Genomic DNA, 20870 nt, shown 5'->3' with positions numbered 1-20870 from the left:
GTGCTGATCTTGTATGACTTCTTAATTATCACCGATGATGACTTTCTTTCTTGACCGAAGATTGTATTCAACTCTTGTAATCTTATGTTTGATGTAAAGATTGGCCTCTTTCGGTCTTTTGAAGAAATAAGAAATTAACTTCATCTTGAACTTTGCTAGCCACTTGAATCGTTGTTGCACTAGGTCTTAGTTGTTTAGAACAATGCCTTTACTTAAAGATTTCTGGAGAAATTCAATAAGTCTTGAAGGAACTCACTCGGGTTTTAAACCGATGCATTTACTTAAGGATTTCCTGAGAAATACAATAAGTCTTGAAGGAACTCACTCGGGTTTTAAACCGATGCCTTATAGTCGGATCTTGTTCTTGAATGTGGTGTATGATGCCCCCCAATCAAAAGATAATTTGTTAAAAGCCAATAATTGCATTGATTGAGTTGAAAATGATTACATCACGAACAAAATTGAAATCATCATCAAGGATAAAAAATTTTGAGATGCCTAGCATTCCACGAACGGTCCAACTCTTTCTGGGTGTTGATGTTCTTCAGCCTGTAAGCTCCTGAACCGACTGGTTTTACAACCATATAAGGGTCCTTCCCAGGAAGGGTCCAATTTTATTTGGTGGCGTGGGTCTAAAGCTAAGGTGTTTCTCAACACCAAATCTCCGGCTAAGTACCGACGATTCTTTACTCGGGTATTATAATGCGACGCTATCCTTCTTTGATAATGTTGAGTTCGTGCTATTGCCTTTGCCCAAACTTCGTCCAACAAATCAAGACTGTCAAGTAGTCTTTGTTCGTTCGCTTTTTCCTCAAACTCTCAATCCCGTAACGTCCTCGCCATTATCTCCACAGGTGCCAATGCTTTAGACCCATATGCTAACCTGAATGGAGTTTCACCTGTAGGTGTTTGAACCGTAGTTCTATAAGCCCACAGTACATTATGAAGTTCTTCGACCCATAAAGCCTTGTCAGCTTCTAGTCTTTTCTTTATTCCTTCCAGCAGCGTTCGGTTAGTAACTTCTACCTGTCCATTGCTCGGGGGGTAGCCCCCAGAGACAAACGATCCCCCCCCAAAAAACCCCCAAAAAACCCCCAAAATTTTGTCAACCCACCCCACCAATATCATTTTTAAAAATGATAATCTTTGGAATCCCAAAGCGATATATGATTGACTCAAGCATGAATTTCTCCACCTTTTCCTCGTTGATTGTTGCCGAGCACTGGCTTCAACCCATTTTGTGAGGTAATCAATTGCTACTATCAGATATTCCCGTCCGCTCGATGCCTTGGTGAATTTGCCCATGATATCAATTCCCCACATCGCAAAGGGGATGGGATCTAGAATTGAAGTCATGGTTTCCGCTGGGCGCTTTGATACCGTAGCATGAATTTGACAATTGCTACATCGACGAACATATTCCATAGCAGCTTCTTGGATCTTAGGCCAATATAAACCAAGTCTTAGAATTTTGTGTGCCAGGGCTTGTCCACCCATGTGAGCCCCACAAATTCATTCATAAACTTCAGCCAAAGCTAATTTCGCTCCTTCGGGACCTATACATCTCATAAGGGGTCCAGAATAAGATCATTTGTATAGTCTTCCATTATGAATGACAAATCTTGCTGATCGTATCTTGATCAGTCTTGCCTCTTTCGGATCCTCGGGTAGTTTGTCATCTCTCAGATATTCGACTATCGGATCCATCCAGCAACGCTCTGCTTCAATATAAGAAATTTCTTTCTCATGATAACTTGGAAATGTTATCTCTTCAATGTAGACCGAGGGGTCTAGATTTTTTTCTTTGGCATTGGCTAATCGGGATAGCTCATCTGCCACTGTATTTTCATTCCTCGAAATCTGAGATATCTTCAAATTCCGAAATTGCTTTTGAAATGCCTGCACAATCTCTTGATATTTCTGCAAGCGAGGTTCTTTAATACCATACTCCCCCTGGACTTGGTTGACTACAAGTTGAGAGTCACTGTAAATAGTAACATCTACAATGGATAATGCTTTTGACAACCGAAGTCCCGCTATCAGGGCCTCATATTCTGCTTCGTTATTACTAGCTTCAAATGCAAATCTCAAAGCATATCGAATAATAAAATCCTGCTGGACTTTTCAATAGAATTCCAGCTCCTGCTCCATCCTTATTACTCGAGCCATCCACATATACCTCCCAATTGGTGGGTATGATGGGATCTTCAATAGTGGTCTCCACTGGTGCAGTAGTTTCTACTACAAAATCGGCTAATGCCTAAGCTTTGATTGTCGTTCTGGGCTTAAAGCTCACTTGGAACTCATTGAGTTCGACCCACCAGGCCACCATCCTTCCAGACAAATCAGGTTTATTAAGAACTTTACTAAGAGGGAAAGTCGTAAATACCTCTATTGGATGAGCCTGAAAGTATGGCCGTAGCTTCCTGGCGGCTATCATGAGAGCCAAAGCCTGCTTCTCAATCTGCGAATATCGCGTCTCCGCATCAAGTAACACGTGACTCACATAGTAAATTGGCCACTGTTTCTTATCTTTCTCCCGAACAAGTACTGCACTGATCGCCGAAAGGGACGCCGCTAGATATAGCTGTAAGATTTCCCCCTTCTCTAGTCAGGACAAAAGTGGTGGTTGTCCCAGTGCCTCCTTTAACTCCTCGAAAGCTTTTTGGCATTCTTCAGTCCACTTTGCTTCCTTGCCGCCCCTCAAATCTTTGAGTGCCTTGAAGAATGGTAAACACTTCTCTCCAGATTTGGAGATGAAACGATTCAAAGCGGCGATTCTCCCTGTTAAACACTGCACATCACGAACAGTTTTGGGAGCCTCCATGTCGATCAGAGCTTGTATTTTGGCAGGATTTGCCTCAATACCCCTCTGTGACACCATGAAGCCCAAAAATTTGCCTGAAGAAACTCCAAAGGCACACTTTTCTGGATTCAGCTTCATTTGATACTTTTGCAGTACTGAAAATACCTCAGTTAAATTTGCAATATGATTTGCTCTTGTAAAGCTTTTTACTAGCATGTCATCAACATAAGCTTCAACATTCTTCCCAATTAAATCCTTGAAAATCTTGTTGACGGCGCCAAATGATGCGTCCAAAATCTGCTCAGCCCTCTGATATGTAGCTCCTGCATTTTTCAGGTCAAATGGCATGACTTTGTAATAGTAGCTTTCACGATCAGTCATAAAAGCCGTAAACTTCTCATCTTCCTTATTCATAAGGATCTGATTATACCCTGAGTATGCATCCATGAAACTTAGAGTTTCATATCCTGCAATCGCATCTATCAAGAGATCAATCCGAGGCAACGGATAGCAATCTTTAGGGCAAGCCTTGTTGAGGTCTGTGTAGTCTGTACACATCCTTCACTTCCCATTTACCTTCTTTACCATTACCACGTTGGCTAACCAAATTGGGCATTCAATTGGTTCTATGAAACCAGAATTCTTCAGTTTTTCAACTTCGCCCCGAACGGCTTCGTATTTTTCAGTGGAGAAATTTCTCCTTTTCTGGATAACTGGTTTCACCTTCGATCTATCCAGAGTTTGTGCTCTGCGAAAGCCCGATCAATTCCTGGCATGTCTTCGGCAGACCATGCGAATACGTCACTATTCTGTTGAAGAAAAAACTTCAACTCATCCTTGAATTTCTCAAACTGCTCAGACCCGATATAAGTAATCTTTTTCAAATCCTCGGTACACAGTTGGATTTGTTCCAGCTTTTCCACTGGCTCGGGCCTTTGCATCTTTGCTTCTTCCCGATCATCTCGAATTTCTATAGGTAGGGCAGTCACCCTCCTCGGCCTTCCTTGTCTTTTAAATAGGCAACGTAACATTGCTGAGAGATGCTCTGGTCAGAGGAAACTTGACCAATTCCCATGTCAGTCAGGAATTTTATCTTCAGGTGTTTCGTCAAAACAATAGCACCTATCTTGGATAAAGATGGTCGCCCGAGGATAATATTATAAGCTGGCAGTTCTCGAACCACCAAAAAATTGATTCGGACGGTCGTCTCCTTAGGAAAACTTCCAATAGATAAGTCCAACTGGACAGATCCTTCCGCCACTGCAGATGATCCTGCAAAACTATATAAATGTGTGGATGATGGCTCCATCAAGTCCTCATCCACCTTCAGTTTTTGATACACTTCATAAGAAATTAGGTCAGCTGCTGATCCTGTATCAACCAAAACTCTATGCACTTCTCGGCGCGCAATCTCTACCTTGATGACTATAGCATCATCGTGAGGTAGACAAAACGCCTCTTTCATCCTCCTTGCCAAAGGTGATAGAATCTTCATTGTTTGGCTTCTTCCGCTTCTGCGTCTCTCCGGTTCCGACAAATTTAGATTTTGTCTTTAAACTCCGGAGTGATTCGGGTTCTGGACCTCCAAAAATTGTAAGGATCGATGATCGAGTAGCATCAATCACCTCCTTGCCTTTTTTAGACTTCGGAGCCTCCTTTGACTGTTCTGAACTAACCAAACAATCCCTTTTAGGAGCGGCCTCGCGTGGCTCACGTGTCTCTTCCCTTCTTCTGTTAACAAAATTGGACAAATGTCCCTGAGATATTAATCTCTCAATATCTGCTTTTAGATGACGACAGTCATTTGTATGATGACCATAGTCCTTGTGGAATCGGTAATATTTTTCTCGATCCTGCTGCTCTCCAGGCTTCAAAGGAATTTTAGGTGGCCACTTCAAAATATTTCGCCTTTTGATGATATTCAGAATATCAGCCCGAGGAACATTCAATGTAGTATACTCACTTTTACCAGGAGATCTTTGCCGCCAAGCCTGAGGTTTTCCAACCCGATCGTGAACATTCTTCTTTGGCTTCTGCTTTTGCTCAGGAGCCTTCTGTTCCTTAGTGGAGGCTTTGTTGTCTCCCTGGCATGCATCTAAGATCTCCATTACTTCAGCCTGCTTCTGGCATCTCTATACCAACTCAGCATAAGTTGCCGGCATATCCTGTAGTAATAACTCCATGAGTTTTCGGTTAGTGAGTCCAGTGAATAGAGCAGTTTTTGCTACTTGCTCATCCAAATTCTCTATCTCCATCGTTACTCTGTTGAATCTTTTCAGATACTCTTTGATCGATTCATTTTTTCCTTGTCTGATGGTAAACAAGGTTTCTTCCGTTTTCATGACCTGGATTCCACTTTGGAATCGCCCTATGAATTTGCGCGTCAACTCATCAAAGTTTACGATCCTTCCAGATGGAAGGTTCGAAAACCACTTTTGTGCCGCTCCGGTTAAGGATGAACCAAAAACCTTGCAGAGAATTTCATCAGAATTACCTGCAACTGCCATGGTCTGTTGATAATAGCCGATGTAGGTCGTAGGATCTCTGGAGCCATCGAATGTAGAAAAGGTAGGCAAACGGAAGTTGTGGGGAAACTGATATCCCGCAATTCGCTTGGCAAAGGGGGTCTTTAGAATAACTGAGTAAATATCCTCGGTTATCCTTCCCCTAGCCAACTGCCCTAGTTTTTGATTGATGTTGGTCAATTCTTGACCAATCTAAGTCGGGTGATCCTCAGCAATATGATCACGACCTCGAACAACACGATCATCGCAAGCTATTCGATCATCACGAACGGCCCGTCCATCACGAATATTCCGCTCATCGCGAACTGCTCGATCATCACGAACGGTTCGTCTAACAGTCGGCGAGTGAGTCCTCACCCCTGTATCCAACCTTGTATTTGAATCGGTTGTACTTTCCTGTGGTCTGTCAAACCAATCGTCCCGCCTAGGTTGATCGTCCATCCTCCTAGGCCTTCGGTCACTTTCACGAAAGTTTTGACCGATATTCCGATCATTAGCCAATCTTTGATCACGTGGCAATGCACGCCTCCTGAATCGCGATGATCAGGCTCTTGTGGTAATACCACCCATCTGGTGAGCATACGGAGTGCTTGACTCACCTCCAAGAGTTGAATTTTTACTTGATTCAATTGATCTTGGAATGTCTCAGGAGGATTATGTCCTCCCTGACCACCATCTACCTCAAGAGGTGGTAGACTTCCCTGGGGAATATCTGGGTTATTCTCCCCAGGAATTTGAACACCAGTATCGCGTTGTGCAGCGGCTGCTGCAGTTGCTACCGATCCAATCACCATGGCTTTACAAGAAGTTTCTCACAGATGGCACCGAATGATGCGTCCAAAATCTGCTCAGCCCTTAGATCTCCTTGTGTCACCTGCAAAACGAAAGCATCAGACGTGGCCCGACCGCGGGGGTCGGGAGTCCACCTCCGAAGGCTAAGTCAATTGATGAACTTAATCACAAACGGCTCTGCTAGAAGCATAGAGCTAAGGAATGAAGAACTGGGAAAGTGATCTAGATCGTAAGCCTCTGATAGTTTACGTCTACCAATGTGTATGTGAATCTGAGTCCCCCTCACCTCGTAGGCAAGTAAGGTTTACATAGAGTGTACCTTCGAATCTCTTTTGTTGGATACACTTGAGCTTTCTTCGGGTAGTCATTGGATCTTATCAGTTAGATCCGTTGAGCGATAGACTTCTACTAGTTTGAACTAATAGAGGACTCCTGAGATAACCTCCAGGTTATCTAATTATTATCCATTCAATGATGATAAGTGACAGCCGCCAATTTGTACCTGCCGTCATTAGGGTAATTAACCTAATCCATAAGTCGGATTAGGGCGTGCTTGTAGCTGATTTAGTTTTTTTCCTCAGAAAGCTATCTTCTGGATCCGGTTCACTCGGAAGTGAGTCGGTTCCCTTCATTTCGATCAGGGTCGAGGGTCAAACCAAGTATGAACCCGGTTCAATCATATTTCCTCCGTATAACAATGAAACATTAAAAGAAAAATCCTTGATATAAAGCCAATAAAACAAAGAACTAAAAAAAACAAGGGGGGGGGGGGGGGACCCCCCTTTTGTCGGGGGGGGGGTCGTTCTTCTTTCCCTCCCCCTTGGGGGGGGCGCCCCCCTCCTGTTTTGGGGGGGGTTGGGGGGTTGGGTTTGTGGTTTTGGGTTTTTGTGGGTGGGGGGGGGGGGGGGGGGGGGGGGGGGGGGGGGGGGGGGGGGGGGGGGGGGGGGGTGGTGGGTGGGGGGTGTGGGGGGGGGTGTGAGGGAGGGGGGGGGGGGGGGGGTGGGTTGGTTTTCCGCAAAGTTTTCGGAGAAGACGACGATGGAGATTTCAGACTTTCGGATTGCCCAGTACAGGTACGATTCAATCTGTCCCCCAACCCAGAGAGCTTCGTTATCCATAAACACATTGATTCCCACTCTTTTCAATTCTCTGTAGAGAAAAGCAGTGAAGTTGTTGCGTGTATCTCCACCCCTGAAACTGAGAAACACATCATAACTTTTAAACCGCGTATTCGTATCCAATATTTCTAAAGTCGAGTCAACAACCAACTTCACTAGCCTTGATTCGTCCCTGCAAACGTAAGTCTTTGAATGAGTAGACGAATAGAGAGGAAAGCAAGCTCCCAGGAAAAGGTAAAGACTCGGTACAAAATTACCCATTCTCTTGACTGAGATCGAATCCCCTTAAGCTCCCTGCCTCTCTGAGCGCTTCCCTCCACCTCTCAACGATCTTCGGATCATATCTCCGCATCTCGCACTGCTCCACAAATGAACGTTCAAAGCTTCCCCTTTGAGTTCGAACATCATTCTGTTCAACACGGATGTAGACGGGAAGAATTATTAAATTGTCAGACCTACTCCGCTGAACGATCTCCACCAGTTCTTCGAGGCACCATCTGCTATCTGCATAGTGTTCAGAGAAAACAACGATCGCCATTTTGCATTTTTCGATCATCTTCAGGGACTCGGATTCGATTTCTATTCCACCCTGGCCACTCATAAACACACCGATTCGATGTCTTTTCAGATCTCTGTGAAGGAAGCCAGTAAAGTTATTGCGAGTATCTCTACCCACGAAATTGATAAACACATCAGCATCATCAGCATCGTTTTGTGCCGCCATGAATTTCCAGTAACAGTTGCAGTTGCGAAGAGAAGGGTAGACCAGAGACTTTAATAGAAATTAGAGTTTTGGTTTATAGTAAGATTTACAGAAGACCTTGATTAGTCAACTTTGGTAGTCGGTGGCATTCACATAATTTCAATTATTATTTGATTTTTTATATTTTCTTAAGGGAAAGTGGTAGCTGAATGTACGCGTAAAAGGATTAGCTGAACGGTTCTACCGTTAGATTTGTTAAATAAATCTGAATCGTTCATTAAAATTTTTATTTTCCTTTCTATTATTTATAGGTTAAATAAAATTTTTTTTTTTTTTTTTTTGAAAAAAGGTAGCTTGTATTAAGACAAAAAAGTAAAATTACAATCTGAAGTAGATCTTACCATTGGCGTCGTCCCTTAACAATATGAACGAGCGTCTTAGGTAAGGACCCAGTAGTAAAGAAAATTTCAGGTACATAAGGGTGTAACCCCACCAAAAAATCACCCCCCTATTCAGTTCACACACTGCATGATGAAAAACACAATTTTGGAAGCCCGCAGCCACCTCTTGGATATCCCCGATCAGTTCCGTGACATACCGAGGAGTTTTATATAGACCCAATATCATGGCGATAGCCCCCAAGAGTCCGATCGGACCTGCATCAACAGTATGGCTTGCTCAGCAGCCAACACCAACCCTCTGTGGATAGCAACTAACTCCATTCGAAGGATATTTTTCTCACGAAAACCACCCGCTGCCGCAAAGACAACATTACCAAGTGAGTCCCTGGCAAGAATACCATAGCCACCCCGATCCTCAATAATGGAACCATCACAATTTATAACAATCCAACCACTGGGTGGTCTGTTCCAACGGAGCGCACGCTGAATATAATGATGAAGAAAATCTGCCCGAAACTTCCAACGGTGAAAAAAAGATCTGTTGCTATCAGAATCGGGGATCCGGAGAAGCTCACTAGAGAACCGCAGTCTAGTATCATGAATGATGCGATGAAGAACCACAGTGTGACGCTCAGATTTTTCAGAGAAGATCCAGGTGTTTCTCTCCATCCAAACTCTATAAATGAGGTTGCAAAAGCTAAAACGGTGAATCTTGCTTACCACATCCTTCCGATTAAAATGCCTTGATGCCCACTCAATTTCCTCCTTCCATCGAGAGCGGTCGCTTTGACAAAACCCGTTTAATTGAAGGAGCTCATTCCAGATGGATCTAGAGAAGGTACAGTTGAAGAAAAGATGGTCGTGAGTCTCCACATCAGCATTGCAAAGGACACATTGGGGATCATCAGTGATACCCCAATACATCAAATGGTGCTTAACCGGAAGGCGTTGATGTGCTGCAAGCCAAGCAGTGAAGCTATAGCGAGAAGGAGCCGCTGAGCACCAAATGAGGGACCACCAATTAATAGAGGGTGCACGCTCCCTAATTGCTTCATAAGCACTCTTCAAGGAATAAGAGCCGTTGGTGGTGGCGGTCCAAATCAAGGTATCATTCTGGATCCTTCGCCAAGTTTTGATAGACATAATTTATTCCCATCTTTGACTAATCAGCCCATCATTTTTAGGGTTAAATTTTAAAAAAAGAAATGAACGAACTACGCTCAAAGCTCAAATCTCGCTCGCGAGTTCAGTTGGGTTAACGGCTCCTTTTTTCCCCCATCGTTCACTATTTCTTCCTTCTCAACCGGTTTCACTTTCCTCTGTTTCTTTCTCTATTTTCTCTTCTTTCTCATTCGCTTCACTTTCCTCTGTTATTTCTCTATTTTTTTCCTTTTTCCTCTTCCTTCTCTATCGGCTTCACTGCAAACCTGCGTTTACCAAGTTTCGAACTTTGATTGCAGTGGTTATTTTCCGGTCTTCTTGAAGAAGTGAATAAAAAATTTCGTTTCACAGCACCTCTTTTAAGGTATGCATGACATTCCAAGCTTTCTTCCCATCCAAACTAATTTTAGATGTTATATTTTTTGTGCTTAACATTAACGATGAAGTTTCAGGTTCTTATTGAGAATTGATCAAAATTTGACTCTTGAGAGTATCTGTGCAGTCGCGGGAATTTTGTTGAGTAGAGATGGCGAACCAGGGAGCAAAGAAATGCAAGGAAGAGAATGCTTGTCACATGAACAAGCTATTTCGTCTCATCGTAGCTTCCAATGTAGATATACGTTCTCTCTTTCTATTATTAAGTATATTTCAGGGATTTAGTTCTGGATCAAATCATTGTTCAGAGTTTACTATCTTCTTTCTCCTTGAAGTACCTCTACACGTATCTGAAATGCTATTTTGGTTCCCTTTATTTCTGTTGCAGTTTTCTGTATACTAAATTTTTTTTTCCTCCTTTATTTTTTGACATTAAGCTTTTTATTTGTTGTTGTGTCTCTCCGAATCTTACCCCAAAATTTCCTTCAAACACTTGGATTTGATACCTTAGAGAAACATTTAGGGGAGAGATGCTGCCTTACAACCTTAGTTGAAGGAGCTTTCTAATCGTAATTTAATTGGAACGGTACTGTTTCACCGAAATGACCAAAACTGTATAGAAGTTTCTGGCGTTCTGGAAAAAGCTAATCCTCCCTTATTTCTATTAGCATTTTGTTAAAGCCATAATATTTCACCTAAGCTCTCACATTTCGGTTGAAATTTGAAACCTTGTATTTCTGAGATACTAAATATGGTTGAACTTGTGATTTTGCAGATTATACACATTCTGTTAAGGATGCTTATCTTTCATTCATCCGTCACTTGGAAGCATTGGGCTGGCCTCCTTGTCACTTCACTGGCCTATGCAATTCCTTATCAACAGCTTGCCAAAATGGCACAACCAGCTTATGATGAGGATGGAGAACTTCTAGATGGGGGATTTGATATGAGCACTGGTGGAGTTTGTGGGTATATGTTTTCTTGTTATGGACTTTATTTTAAGCTTTTGGCATATCTTATACATCCTTATATTTTTCTTATTCCTGCTTTATTGGTTTTGGTTTATTGAGAACTGAGTGTGTTTATCAAAGGTGGGGTTTTTGGGTGTTAACTACCTCTGAAAAACGTAGTCGAGAAACCCACCCACTGTAGCAAACATGGCTCTCACAGTGTCTAGGTGACAAGGCATTAGAAGGGCATTGATGCAAGGTGACACCAATATGGTTGCCATAGTTGCAAGGCACCTAGATGCCTAGGAGACACCTTGACTTCTATGCTAGTGAAGCAGTCCGTTGAAGGAATAGCTGTTGGTGCAGAAAAGAGTTTTGCTGCTACCAGAAACTGCTGGAGTGGGGTTATTTGTACTGGATATGTCAGTGTTTCGATATGTTGGTGATTATTGAGGGAATGTGCAAGGATGATTGAAAAGTAGGGTCTTCATTAGTTGAATGAAACAATGAGGGATGTAATGAGTCTGTTAAAGCTCTGTTTGTTTCCATATGAATAGGTAGATAAAGAAACCTTCTGGTGAAAAGAGATTCTCCACTGTTTATTTGACATAAATGGATTTGATATTAGAATATGACAAAATTTTACATCATGCAAAATATTAGGTGCAAGAAAAATACTTACAACAAAACAAGCTGGCCATAAGTGTAAATCGAAATTAGAAAGAAGGGAGCAGCATCTGGTGGGACAGTAAAGAGGTTCTAACTTCGAAGTAAGCTGAGAAAATGTAGTATTACTTCAACAAGGGTTTCATAACTTGATCTACTCTTATGAACATCCTTGCAATTTGCATCTTAGAACAGAGTGAACCTCCACCCCCTTTCTTTCTCTTCCCTTGGAAGTTAAATGTACACATCTGTTTGGGGATTTTCTTCAGAACAGAAGTGTTCTTATGTGATATTAAGGTTTCAGTGGGAAATGCTCAGCATGAATGGGCCGGTTAAGAACACATTTTAGTTAGAAATGACAATAAATGAGTTGGTTGGGTGAGACAAAACAATTTAGATCATAATAGCTGGTTTGTATCTTGGGAGTGTCTCAATTAATTTTCCTCCCATGCTAAATTGGAGGTTGATTGCCCCCCCCCGAAAAAGAAAAAAAAAAAGATGTAGAATCAAAGGCTGGACAGAATGAAATCATGGAGGCAAGTTCAAATGGACCAGGCTAGCTCAAGCCAGCCCATTCAGTCCAGCTGTTCTTCCAAAAGGGCCAAACAGAGGCCAAAACACTGTTCACATGAACTTTGTCGCAACTCACAGCCCATGTTTGATGACAACAAGAACAAGAAGCTTATCCCAACTAAATGGGATTGGCTACATGGATCCTTGTCTTCCCATCAGCTCTATTTGATGCCTAGATACAAAACTAAGCTAAGCATGTCCTTTGTCAACACTTCTTCTAAGGTTATCTTAGGTCTACCCCTAGTTTTCTAATTCTTTAGTTCTAGATTAAATCACTTCTCCATAAAGGGGCATCTAAAGGCCTCCGTTGAATGTGACTATGGAACAGCCCATACTTGGCCTTAAGTGGGAACGTTCTTAGAGGACTTAAGAATTTTTTTTTTTTTTTTTTTTTTGAGGGGGGCGGGCGTTTGGGGGGTGGGGGAAGGGAAGGGAAGGGAAGGGGAGGAGATCATAATACATGAATATCGAAGGTAGTTGTGTTGGAAGTATAATGAATTTTGGTAACATTTTGTCATCAATTTAATTAAATTCCCTAGAGTTAAATATGGAATCAGTAGGAGATACTCTGCAGTCTGTCTTGAATTCCTCCCCTCCAACCCAACTTGAAAGAGTGAATTCAACATGAATATTTCCCAAAAGTGGTCATATACAACACTAGATTCTATAGCTCTGCTACATCAGAAAATCAGATTTTAATTGCTCTCACTATTTGCAGAGGAAAATATGTTGAATGTATCTTAAAGAACCAACTACTGTTTTAGATTTAGACATGATTTTTAATTTCTTGAAAAAGAAATGTCTAATTGTATGTTTTCACCATTATTTTTTACAGGTCACTACAAGTCCTTTTGGAGCCTCTGTTAAGGTAAACAATGCATCTGCTTTTTGCTAAGGGTCATTTTTATTAACTAAAGAAGTAGTAGATCCCTGTCCCTGCCTTTGGCATTGCCATCAACAAGGGAGTGGGCTTCCTTAATTGCTTGTATATCTAAACCAGAAATCTCTGGGCAGTCCTGAAATATCCAAAATTTCATTTCTCTGTTTGCATTTTATCCATCTCATGTCTGATAAAGCCCACCATCTCTCTACTTGTTTGGCTGCTAATGAGGCAAGGAAATCTACTATCAGGTTGACTCTTTGTAGCAGTGGGATATTTTCCAGGTAATCTTGTCTAGTAATGGCTTGAGTAGGCCATCTTGTTGGATTCCCATGGCAAGAGACCAAATAATACAAGGAAGACCACAGTTGCCGAGTCACTTTCTATCCAAAGTTCATACAGAAATATATTGATTGTCCTTTTAATATAATAGCTTTTGATGTTTTCATCGAGGTGTTTTTCATAGTATGGACTCTTTTGGATTGATCCAACATGTGCTTTTGTAGGTGATAATCCTTAGCTCAAATGGAAGAGCGCCTAGAAAGTTTCTAGAGTATGATGGTTCGATTCCATCAGGATTCATGGTATTAATTTCTTCTTGACAAATAATGAAAAACATTAAATGTTTGTATTTAACTTACTTTTCTTTTGGTTTTATTAAAAAACAAGCATGCCCATTTTATACATGCCATACAAGATTTTGTGCCAATTTTACCAGAGAAACATGCCCATTCATGTCCAACCATACAATATTTAAATATAGATTCTATGCCAAATTTGCCCAATTCAGCACTGAAGCATAAAAAGTGGATTATGTGCCAAATTGAGAAATTTGGCATAGAATCATTGCCATACAACCCCTTAGTTGACACATTGGGAGTGGGCTTTTTTTCTTTTATCCATAAAGGATGTTGTGTCAACCAACAGGTGGGTGCTGTTGGTTTTGAATTCAGGAATGGAAGCTATGTTGGATGGAATACAAGAAGGATGTTGGCGTGTGGAGGAGCAATGGGCTTGTGGTGTGGTTCAAGTCAGCCTAGGCTGCTATTGGTCCCAAAGAAAAAGCCATGGCCACTACAATTTGTTCATCTTTTCTTAAGACTGTCCCAGATATTTCCTCCATCTTTTGTTCTGTAATTAGCAATAGGGAAGCTGATAACCTTGTTACCCTTTTGTACATGCAGAGGCTTCGAATTCTGTTGGTTGTACTGTACATAACTTTGTTAATGCAATGTATGTTGTTTGATCTTAAAAAAAATATATAAGTTGATTCATAATCCTTCAAAAATGGGGCCTGTTATCTGGCAGAAAAGCCTTCATCTGAGTGAACATTTGACTAAACATTAATCTAATTCATAATTTCAAAAATGGAGCTTGTTATCTGGCAGAAAAGCCTTCATCTGAGTGAACATTTGACTAAACATTAATTTAATTCATAATTGAATCTTTGTCATGTACAAGAGCCTTACAATAAGAGTATTTTTTTTTAATAAAAGATTTAATCTATGTCATGTATAACCTCAATTCATAATTGAATCAAAAGAATCTTGCTGGATTTGAACCGTTATCTCCTTGAAACATGCTCATTCATGTTCCAAGCGCTCTACCAATTGAGCTAAAGATCCATAAAATAGAGTTCTCACGTAAAGACGCAAAATTGTTGAGTATATTTTGATATTACAAAGATACCAATGAAAAACATTGAGGTATCTGTCCAACCAATCAAGAATAGCAACAGAATAGAGTGCTGCAATTGTTCAGATCCTTGCTTGCATTTCCAACTAGTTGAAGAACCTCTGTCAAGTACTCAAGAATGGCGCAAAAGTGAATAGACTGCTGGTCTGCTGTCGAGTACTCAAGAGTGGATCAGAAGTGAATAGATAGCTGCACTTGTAACTGCTGGTATGGCACCAACACGTCCATTGGCAGCCATCCTTGACTTTAGCCACCGATGAATTTGGTCCACCAGAAACTACAACCCCTCAAAGGAAACAACCCAATTTTGTCTGTTCATAAAAATTCATAAATTTAAACTGAAAAATAGAATGTAACACATGGACAAGACGCTCTAATATTGAACCAGATAATTTAAACAATAATGAAGCTCACGTAGACGTCCCTGAATGTTGAAATAGAATGTGAACCCATAAAAGATAAAGCTTGCATCACACTCCCAAAGCAAGGGAAGCTGATTCAAGAAAACAAAGTGAAGTGCACATAAAAAAGTTCTGGAATGATACCGTTACTAGAGGACCAATAATTGATGCCTTCCCATACATGTCTGCTGCTATTGACTATAGAGTAATCCCTTCTGCCAGCTTTCGATCAGAATCCCCAACCTACTTGATAATACCAATTAGTTTTCAATCATGAAAAGTTTGGCAGTATAACAAAATTCATCTAAAAAGGTTTCTTGAATTCTTTTTCTAACTTGTCTCTTCCCAATAAGAAATTAGATTTTATTAATCAAATGTTGCTGTGACAAGTAGTTGAGTATTTTAAGATACAATAACATAGGAAGAGTGTGCTTCTTATCATTATATTAAGACACTAAAACACCTAGGAACTGATGATGATGTAAAGGAATGTGAGAGAAGCAAATCAGAGGACAATAATAAAACTTCCAAAAGTTAATCAGATGTAAGTACAAAACAACACTTGCATTTGATGCGATACAAAGGTCAAACAATTTGTTTCCACAAGCAAGCAGTAAAACCATTTTCCCTAGAAGTGAACAACTTTTGTGGTCCTTTAGATACTTAACAAGGTGTATAAAACAATCCATTGCATGCCTTTCTCCAGCATCTCTTATTACAGAAAGTGCATTGCATACTAGTGGCAGTGACAGTGTATCATGCTTGCTTAAGTTCTCCTGCTGTAACTACAAAGAAATCAGATGATGTGAAGACACCCCAGTTCTTGCTCTTTGGACAACCCATACTCACTGAGCAGCAGATCTCTCTCAGCAGCTCCAAACCCACTTGGGATTCAATTTTAAATTTATAAATCAGTTAAGAAGCACAAATAATTGTCAACGCTGAAACTAGATTGAAATCAGACTTGCGGATCAAGAGTCCCCAAACCCACTTGGGATTAGGAAAACAGAATTTAGCAGAAGATCCAATCTTGATTTCAGATACCATTCAGGATTTCCACCAATGATTAGAATATTAAAGACAGCAGTTACAGATCTAATGAGATAGAATATCATTGAACTTGAAAAAGAAAAATAAACTGAAACGGAAAGATGCACAAGAGTTTACTTGAGTTTCAATAGAGGATAAAAGGAAGAAACAAAAATAAGAACTTGAAAATTGAAATTACCACCCAAGACCTTGACTAGAATTACCAAATGCAACAACCAAATTTTATTACTCAAACTTGTGTATGAGGCTGTAATCCCTTACAAGGTAATATGGAATGGTCAAAACTGAAGAAGGAAAGGCCTAAACCAATCCTGAACTGATGAAAGAAAACTAGAAAACTGAATAATAATGAAAGTCATATTGTGATGAGGAAGCTCTACCTCAATAAATTTCTACAGATTTATCAGGCCAACAATGCCTATCATTTCAATCGAAGTTCAAGATCCTTTTTGAACCATAATCCCATGAAACATGCCAATATCTCCTCTAATTGCTGCTGCTGTCAACATATGATACTTTCAAATTTCTGTGTAGTCAAGTAACAAAACCCTTTTAAATATTTGGTCAAAGTGTAGTCCTTACAATATCCTTCATTAATTAAAGATGTTTATGGGGTAAATGGAAAAGCAAGTTGCTAACTTCCATGTTCCCAATCCAAATCCACATTTGAATATGAAAGAAACAATATTCTAAGTTTCCAAATTCAAACAATGAGAAAATGGACACGGAATGGTACTGTTTTAAAAGTTTGTACTTAATTACTGAAATGGAATCTTCAACTTGGAAGAAATTAATATTAGAACTGCAAATCATAAATAGATTTCACAAAAAACACCATAGCTAGCTATAAGAAGTGACTGTTACTTCTTTCCATCAACATTGAAAAAAACACCAAAATCTCACTGGCATCACAATTTGAAGATCAAGAACATGGAAAAACAAATAATTCTGTATCTGTTCTCCACCTCTGTTATTTATAGACAGAAACAATCTGATATGAACACAGTGGGAGTGCCATCTGGACAAGGACAGGTCAGCACACAAAGACAAGTTGGGGCTGAAGAGGACCATAATTCTGAGCTTCCACGACGGTCTGATAGAAGGGGAAAGAAGCCAGCATACCTGGAGAGTTATGCTCATTGAGAATAAAGGAATATCTCCTGCTGAACAAACTCCTGCTGTTTGTTACTCAATTGCTTTTGCTTTTTCTGTGTTTGGTTAGTTATTTCCCTGTTTGGTTTTGTGTTTGGTTTCATCGCAATGATTGTCGGATCAATTTCGATCCCTATGTCTAACGGTGGTAAGGAGCTGTATAACGCTGGTAAGAGGAACCCTAAAAGGTAATGAAAAATGTTATTTCCTCAATCCCCTGTTTTCCTCTCTCTTCTGTTCTCAACCTTTTCTATATTTCAATTTCTGAAGGTCACAACAACTGGTCCGACCTGCCGGATCCCGAGAATGGCGGAGAATACTCGAATGAGACAAATAGATGAGGCGGTTAAGGGTTTGAACAGCACCACAGCCACTCAGGGAGAAACTTTAGCGGAAATACAGAGATCTGTAGGAGAGCAAAAAACGTCAATGGACGAACAGAAGAATGCTCTTACAGCAGTTGCGATGGAGCTTGCAGCACTTGCCGGTCAGTTGGATAACTACATGAGGCAACCCCAACCACCATCTCCTTCTCCTACTGCAACTACCGTGGCTGTAACTCCTATGGCGTCCACTGCCCAGGATCCAACCTCATCTTCTTCAGTCACATTCGGCAACATTCAGGCACGATCGGTGAAGGTGGAGTTCCCTCGGTTTGACGGTACTGACCCCGATGGATGGTTGTTCAAGGCTGAAGGTTTTTTTGAATACCATTCTACAAGGAATGACTAGAAATTGCTGGTTACACAATTCCACATGGATGGAGAGGCACTCCAGTGGTTTCGTTGCGTCAAGAAGGCTGGGATGATTCCTACCTGGGATGCATTTGCTAGAGCAGTAGTGTCACGGTTTGGACCATCGCCGTTCGACGACCCGCAAGGATCCATCGCCAAGCTGATGCAGACGACGACGGTAAATGATTACCAGGCTCGGTTTGAAGCATTAGCCAACCGAATCTCTGGATTACCCCCTTCTTTCTTAATCAGTTTCTTTATCTCAGGACTCAAATCGGAGATTCGCCATAAAGTATTAGCATCTCGTCCGACAAATATGGCAACAGCAGTAGGTATGGCTCGTCTAATCAAGAGCAAACTTTTGGAGCAGAGGCTAGGCCCCATTCGTGCTCTTCCCATATCATCCCAACCACCCTTACTTCCAACGCCATTCAACAAGCCGCTGACATTACTGTCACCAACATCACCTCCAGTTAAACGTTTGACGCCCATAGAAATGCAACAGAGGAGGGAGAAGGGCTTGTGCTTCAATTGTGAAGAGAAGTACACTCCAGGTCATAAATGCAAGCATCGGCAATTGTTATTGCTGGAGTTTGGGGGAGGAGAACCACTAGACGAGGGAAGCTCGTCGGCAACCGTAGAAGAAGTGATGGACCCAAGCGTAGAGGAAGTAATTACAACAGAGCTATCATACCATTCTCTAGTGGGAACACATTCAACTACAACCTTGAGATTCACAGGAAGCATCAATGGCCGATTAGTACAAGTGCTGGTGGACGGAGGGAGTACACATAATTTTGTTCAGGGAAAAATAGCTCATCATCTTGGATTAACGGTGGAGCCGACGCGAATTGTGAAGGTCTTGGTCGGAGATGGCAATGAACTTCTCTGTGAAGGCTTGATTCAGAATCTGCATCTAAAGGTACAGAATTACTCTATATATATTGATGCATACACTTTACCTGTTTTTGGGGCCGATGTAATACTGGGGTGTGCAATGGCTTCCCCCTCGGCGAGAGCAGGATCATGCGATCCATCTCATGCCCGGATCCAACCCAGTGAATGTGCGCCCCTATCGCTATCCACATTTTCAAAAAGGGAAAATTGAAAGACAAGTTGAGTCGATGTTGGCTAGTGGTGTAATTCGTCCAAGTGTGAGTCCGTTTTCATCTCCCGTACTACTTGTTAAAAAACGGGACGGAACATGGAGATTTTGTGTGGATTATAGGGCCCTAAATGCCATTACGATCAAGGATCGCTTCCCTATACCCACAATTGATGAACTCTTTGATGATTGCATGGAGCCCGTTTCTTTTCAAAGCTGGATCTACGGTCCGGATATCACCAAGTTCGGGTATGGGTTGAGGATGTGCCAAAGACAGCCTTTAGGACGCATGAAGGGCATTATGAGTTCCTTGTGATGCCTTTTGGGCCCACTAATGCTTCTAGTACATTCCAAGCCATGATGAACTCAGTCTTCAAGGCCCATTTAAGGAAATTTATATTGGTGTTTTTTGATGACCTACTAATTTATAGCCCTACTTGGGCTTCGCATCTGGAGCACCTAAAAATTGTGTTGGACTTACTCAAGGCCCAGTACCTTTATGCAAAGAAAGGTAAATGTTTTTTTGGGCTAAAGGAAGTGGAGTATCTAGGCCATGTTGTATCAGGCCGAGGGCTGGAAGTAGACCAGCATAAAATACAAGCAGTCTTAGAGTGGCCCATTCCAAGAAACATCAAGGAGGTCCGAGGTTTCCTAGGGCTAACCGGCTATTATAGGAGGTTCGTGAAGGGGTATGCACAGGTTGCAACACCACTCTCAAATTTGCTCAAAAAAGGAGAGTTTCAATGGAGTGAAGATGCAGAAAAAGCATTCCATGCGTTACAGCAACGCTTAACTCGAGCACCGGTGTTGGCATTACCTGATTTTGGTAAACCTTTCATGGTGGAAACAGATGTATCAGGGACAGGGGTGGGAGCTGTATTGTTGCAGGAAGGTCATCCTATCGCCTACTTAAGTAGAAAATTATCCCCTAGGGCTCAAGCAACCTCCACTTATAATCGAGAAATGCTTGCAATCACCATGGCTATAGCTCGATGGCGGCAGTACCTCTTGGGCAGAAAGTTTTATGTCTTGACAGATCAAAGAAGTTTAAAGGAATTGACATCACAGGTAATTCAAACCCCGGATCAGCAAGAATGGCTAGCAAAATTGCTAGGGTTTGATTTTGATATAATCTACAAACCTGGGAAGGAGAATCAAGCAGCTGATGCTCTATCTCGAAGCCCTGAGGTAATTTTGGCAACCATGTCGGTTTCCATCACCACTCCTACACCCGAATTTCTTATAGACTTGCAAACGGAGGTGGCAAATTCATTAGAGCTACAAGGAATACTTAAGGAATTGGAGAGTGATCCTCAAAAATTTCCAGGTTATCGATATGATAATGGCTTGCTGTTTCACAAGCAGCGATTAGTATTACCAGCAGATTCAAAATTTCGGTAGTTTTTCCTTGATGAATTCCATAGCAGTCAAGTTGGTGGGCATTCAGGGTATTTGAGAACACTTAAGCGCATAGGAGCAAATCTCACATGGACCGGAATGCGCAAGGAAGTCAAGAAATATGTTGAACAATGCAACATATGTCAGCAAACCAAGTATCTCCATACTCGGCCAGCAGGGTTACTTCAAACCCCTACCAATTCCTCAACAAATTTGGGAGGAAATCTCTATGGATTTCATCACGAGGCTACCGAGTTCAAATGGAAGGAGGCCATCATGGTGGTGGTGGATAGACTTTCAAAGTATGCTCACTTTAGTCCTCTTCCTCATGGAGTGACCAGTCTCAAGGTTGCTGAAATTTTCATTGTTGATATTGTTAAATTGC

At 41.4% G+C, this 20870-nt stretch overlaps 1 protein-coding gene across 1 annotated transcript; it reads left to right on the top strand.

Moving 5' to 3' along the window:
- The first annotated feature begins 18004 nt into the window (after positions 1 to 18004).
- On the top strand, positions 18005 to 20488 carry LOC149000447 (uncharacterized). Its single transcript, XM_089139167.1, has 2 exons — positions 18005 to 18972; positions 19519 to 20488. The coding sequence occupies exons 1-2, from the start codon at positions 18005 to 18007 to the stop codon at positions 20486 to 20488; spliced, it is 1938 nt and encodes a 645-aa protein (XP_088995293.1).
- The last annotated feature ends 382 nt before the right edge of the window (positions 20489 to 20870 follow it).

This window comes from Hakea prostrata, chromosome 11 (genome assembly GCF_041222555.1).
Source record: "Hakea prostrata isolate BN-2017 chromosome 11, UWA_Hpros_2, whole genome shotgun sequence".
Taxonomy (NCBI): Eukaryota; Viridiplantae; Streptophyta; class Magnoliopsida; order Proteales; family Proteaceae; genus Hakea; species Hakea prostrata.
This window is presented reverse-complemented; position numbering and strand designations above follow the sequence as displayed.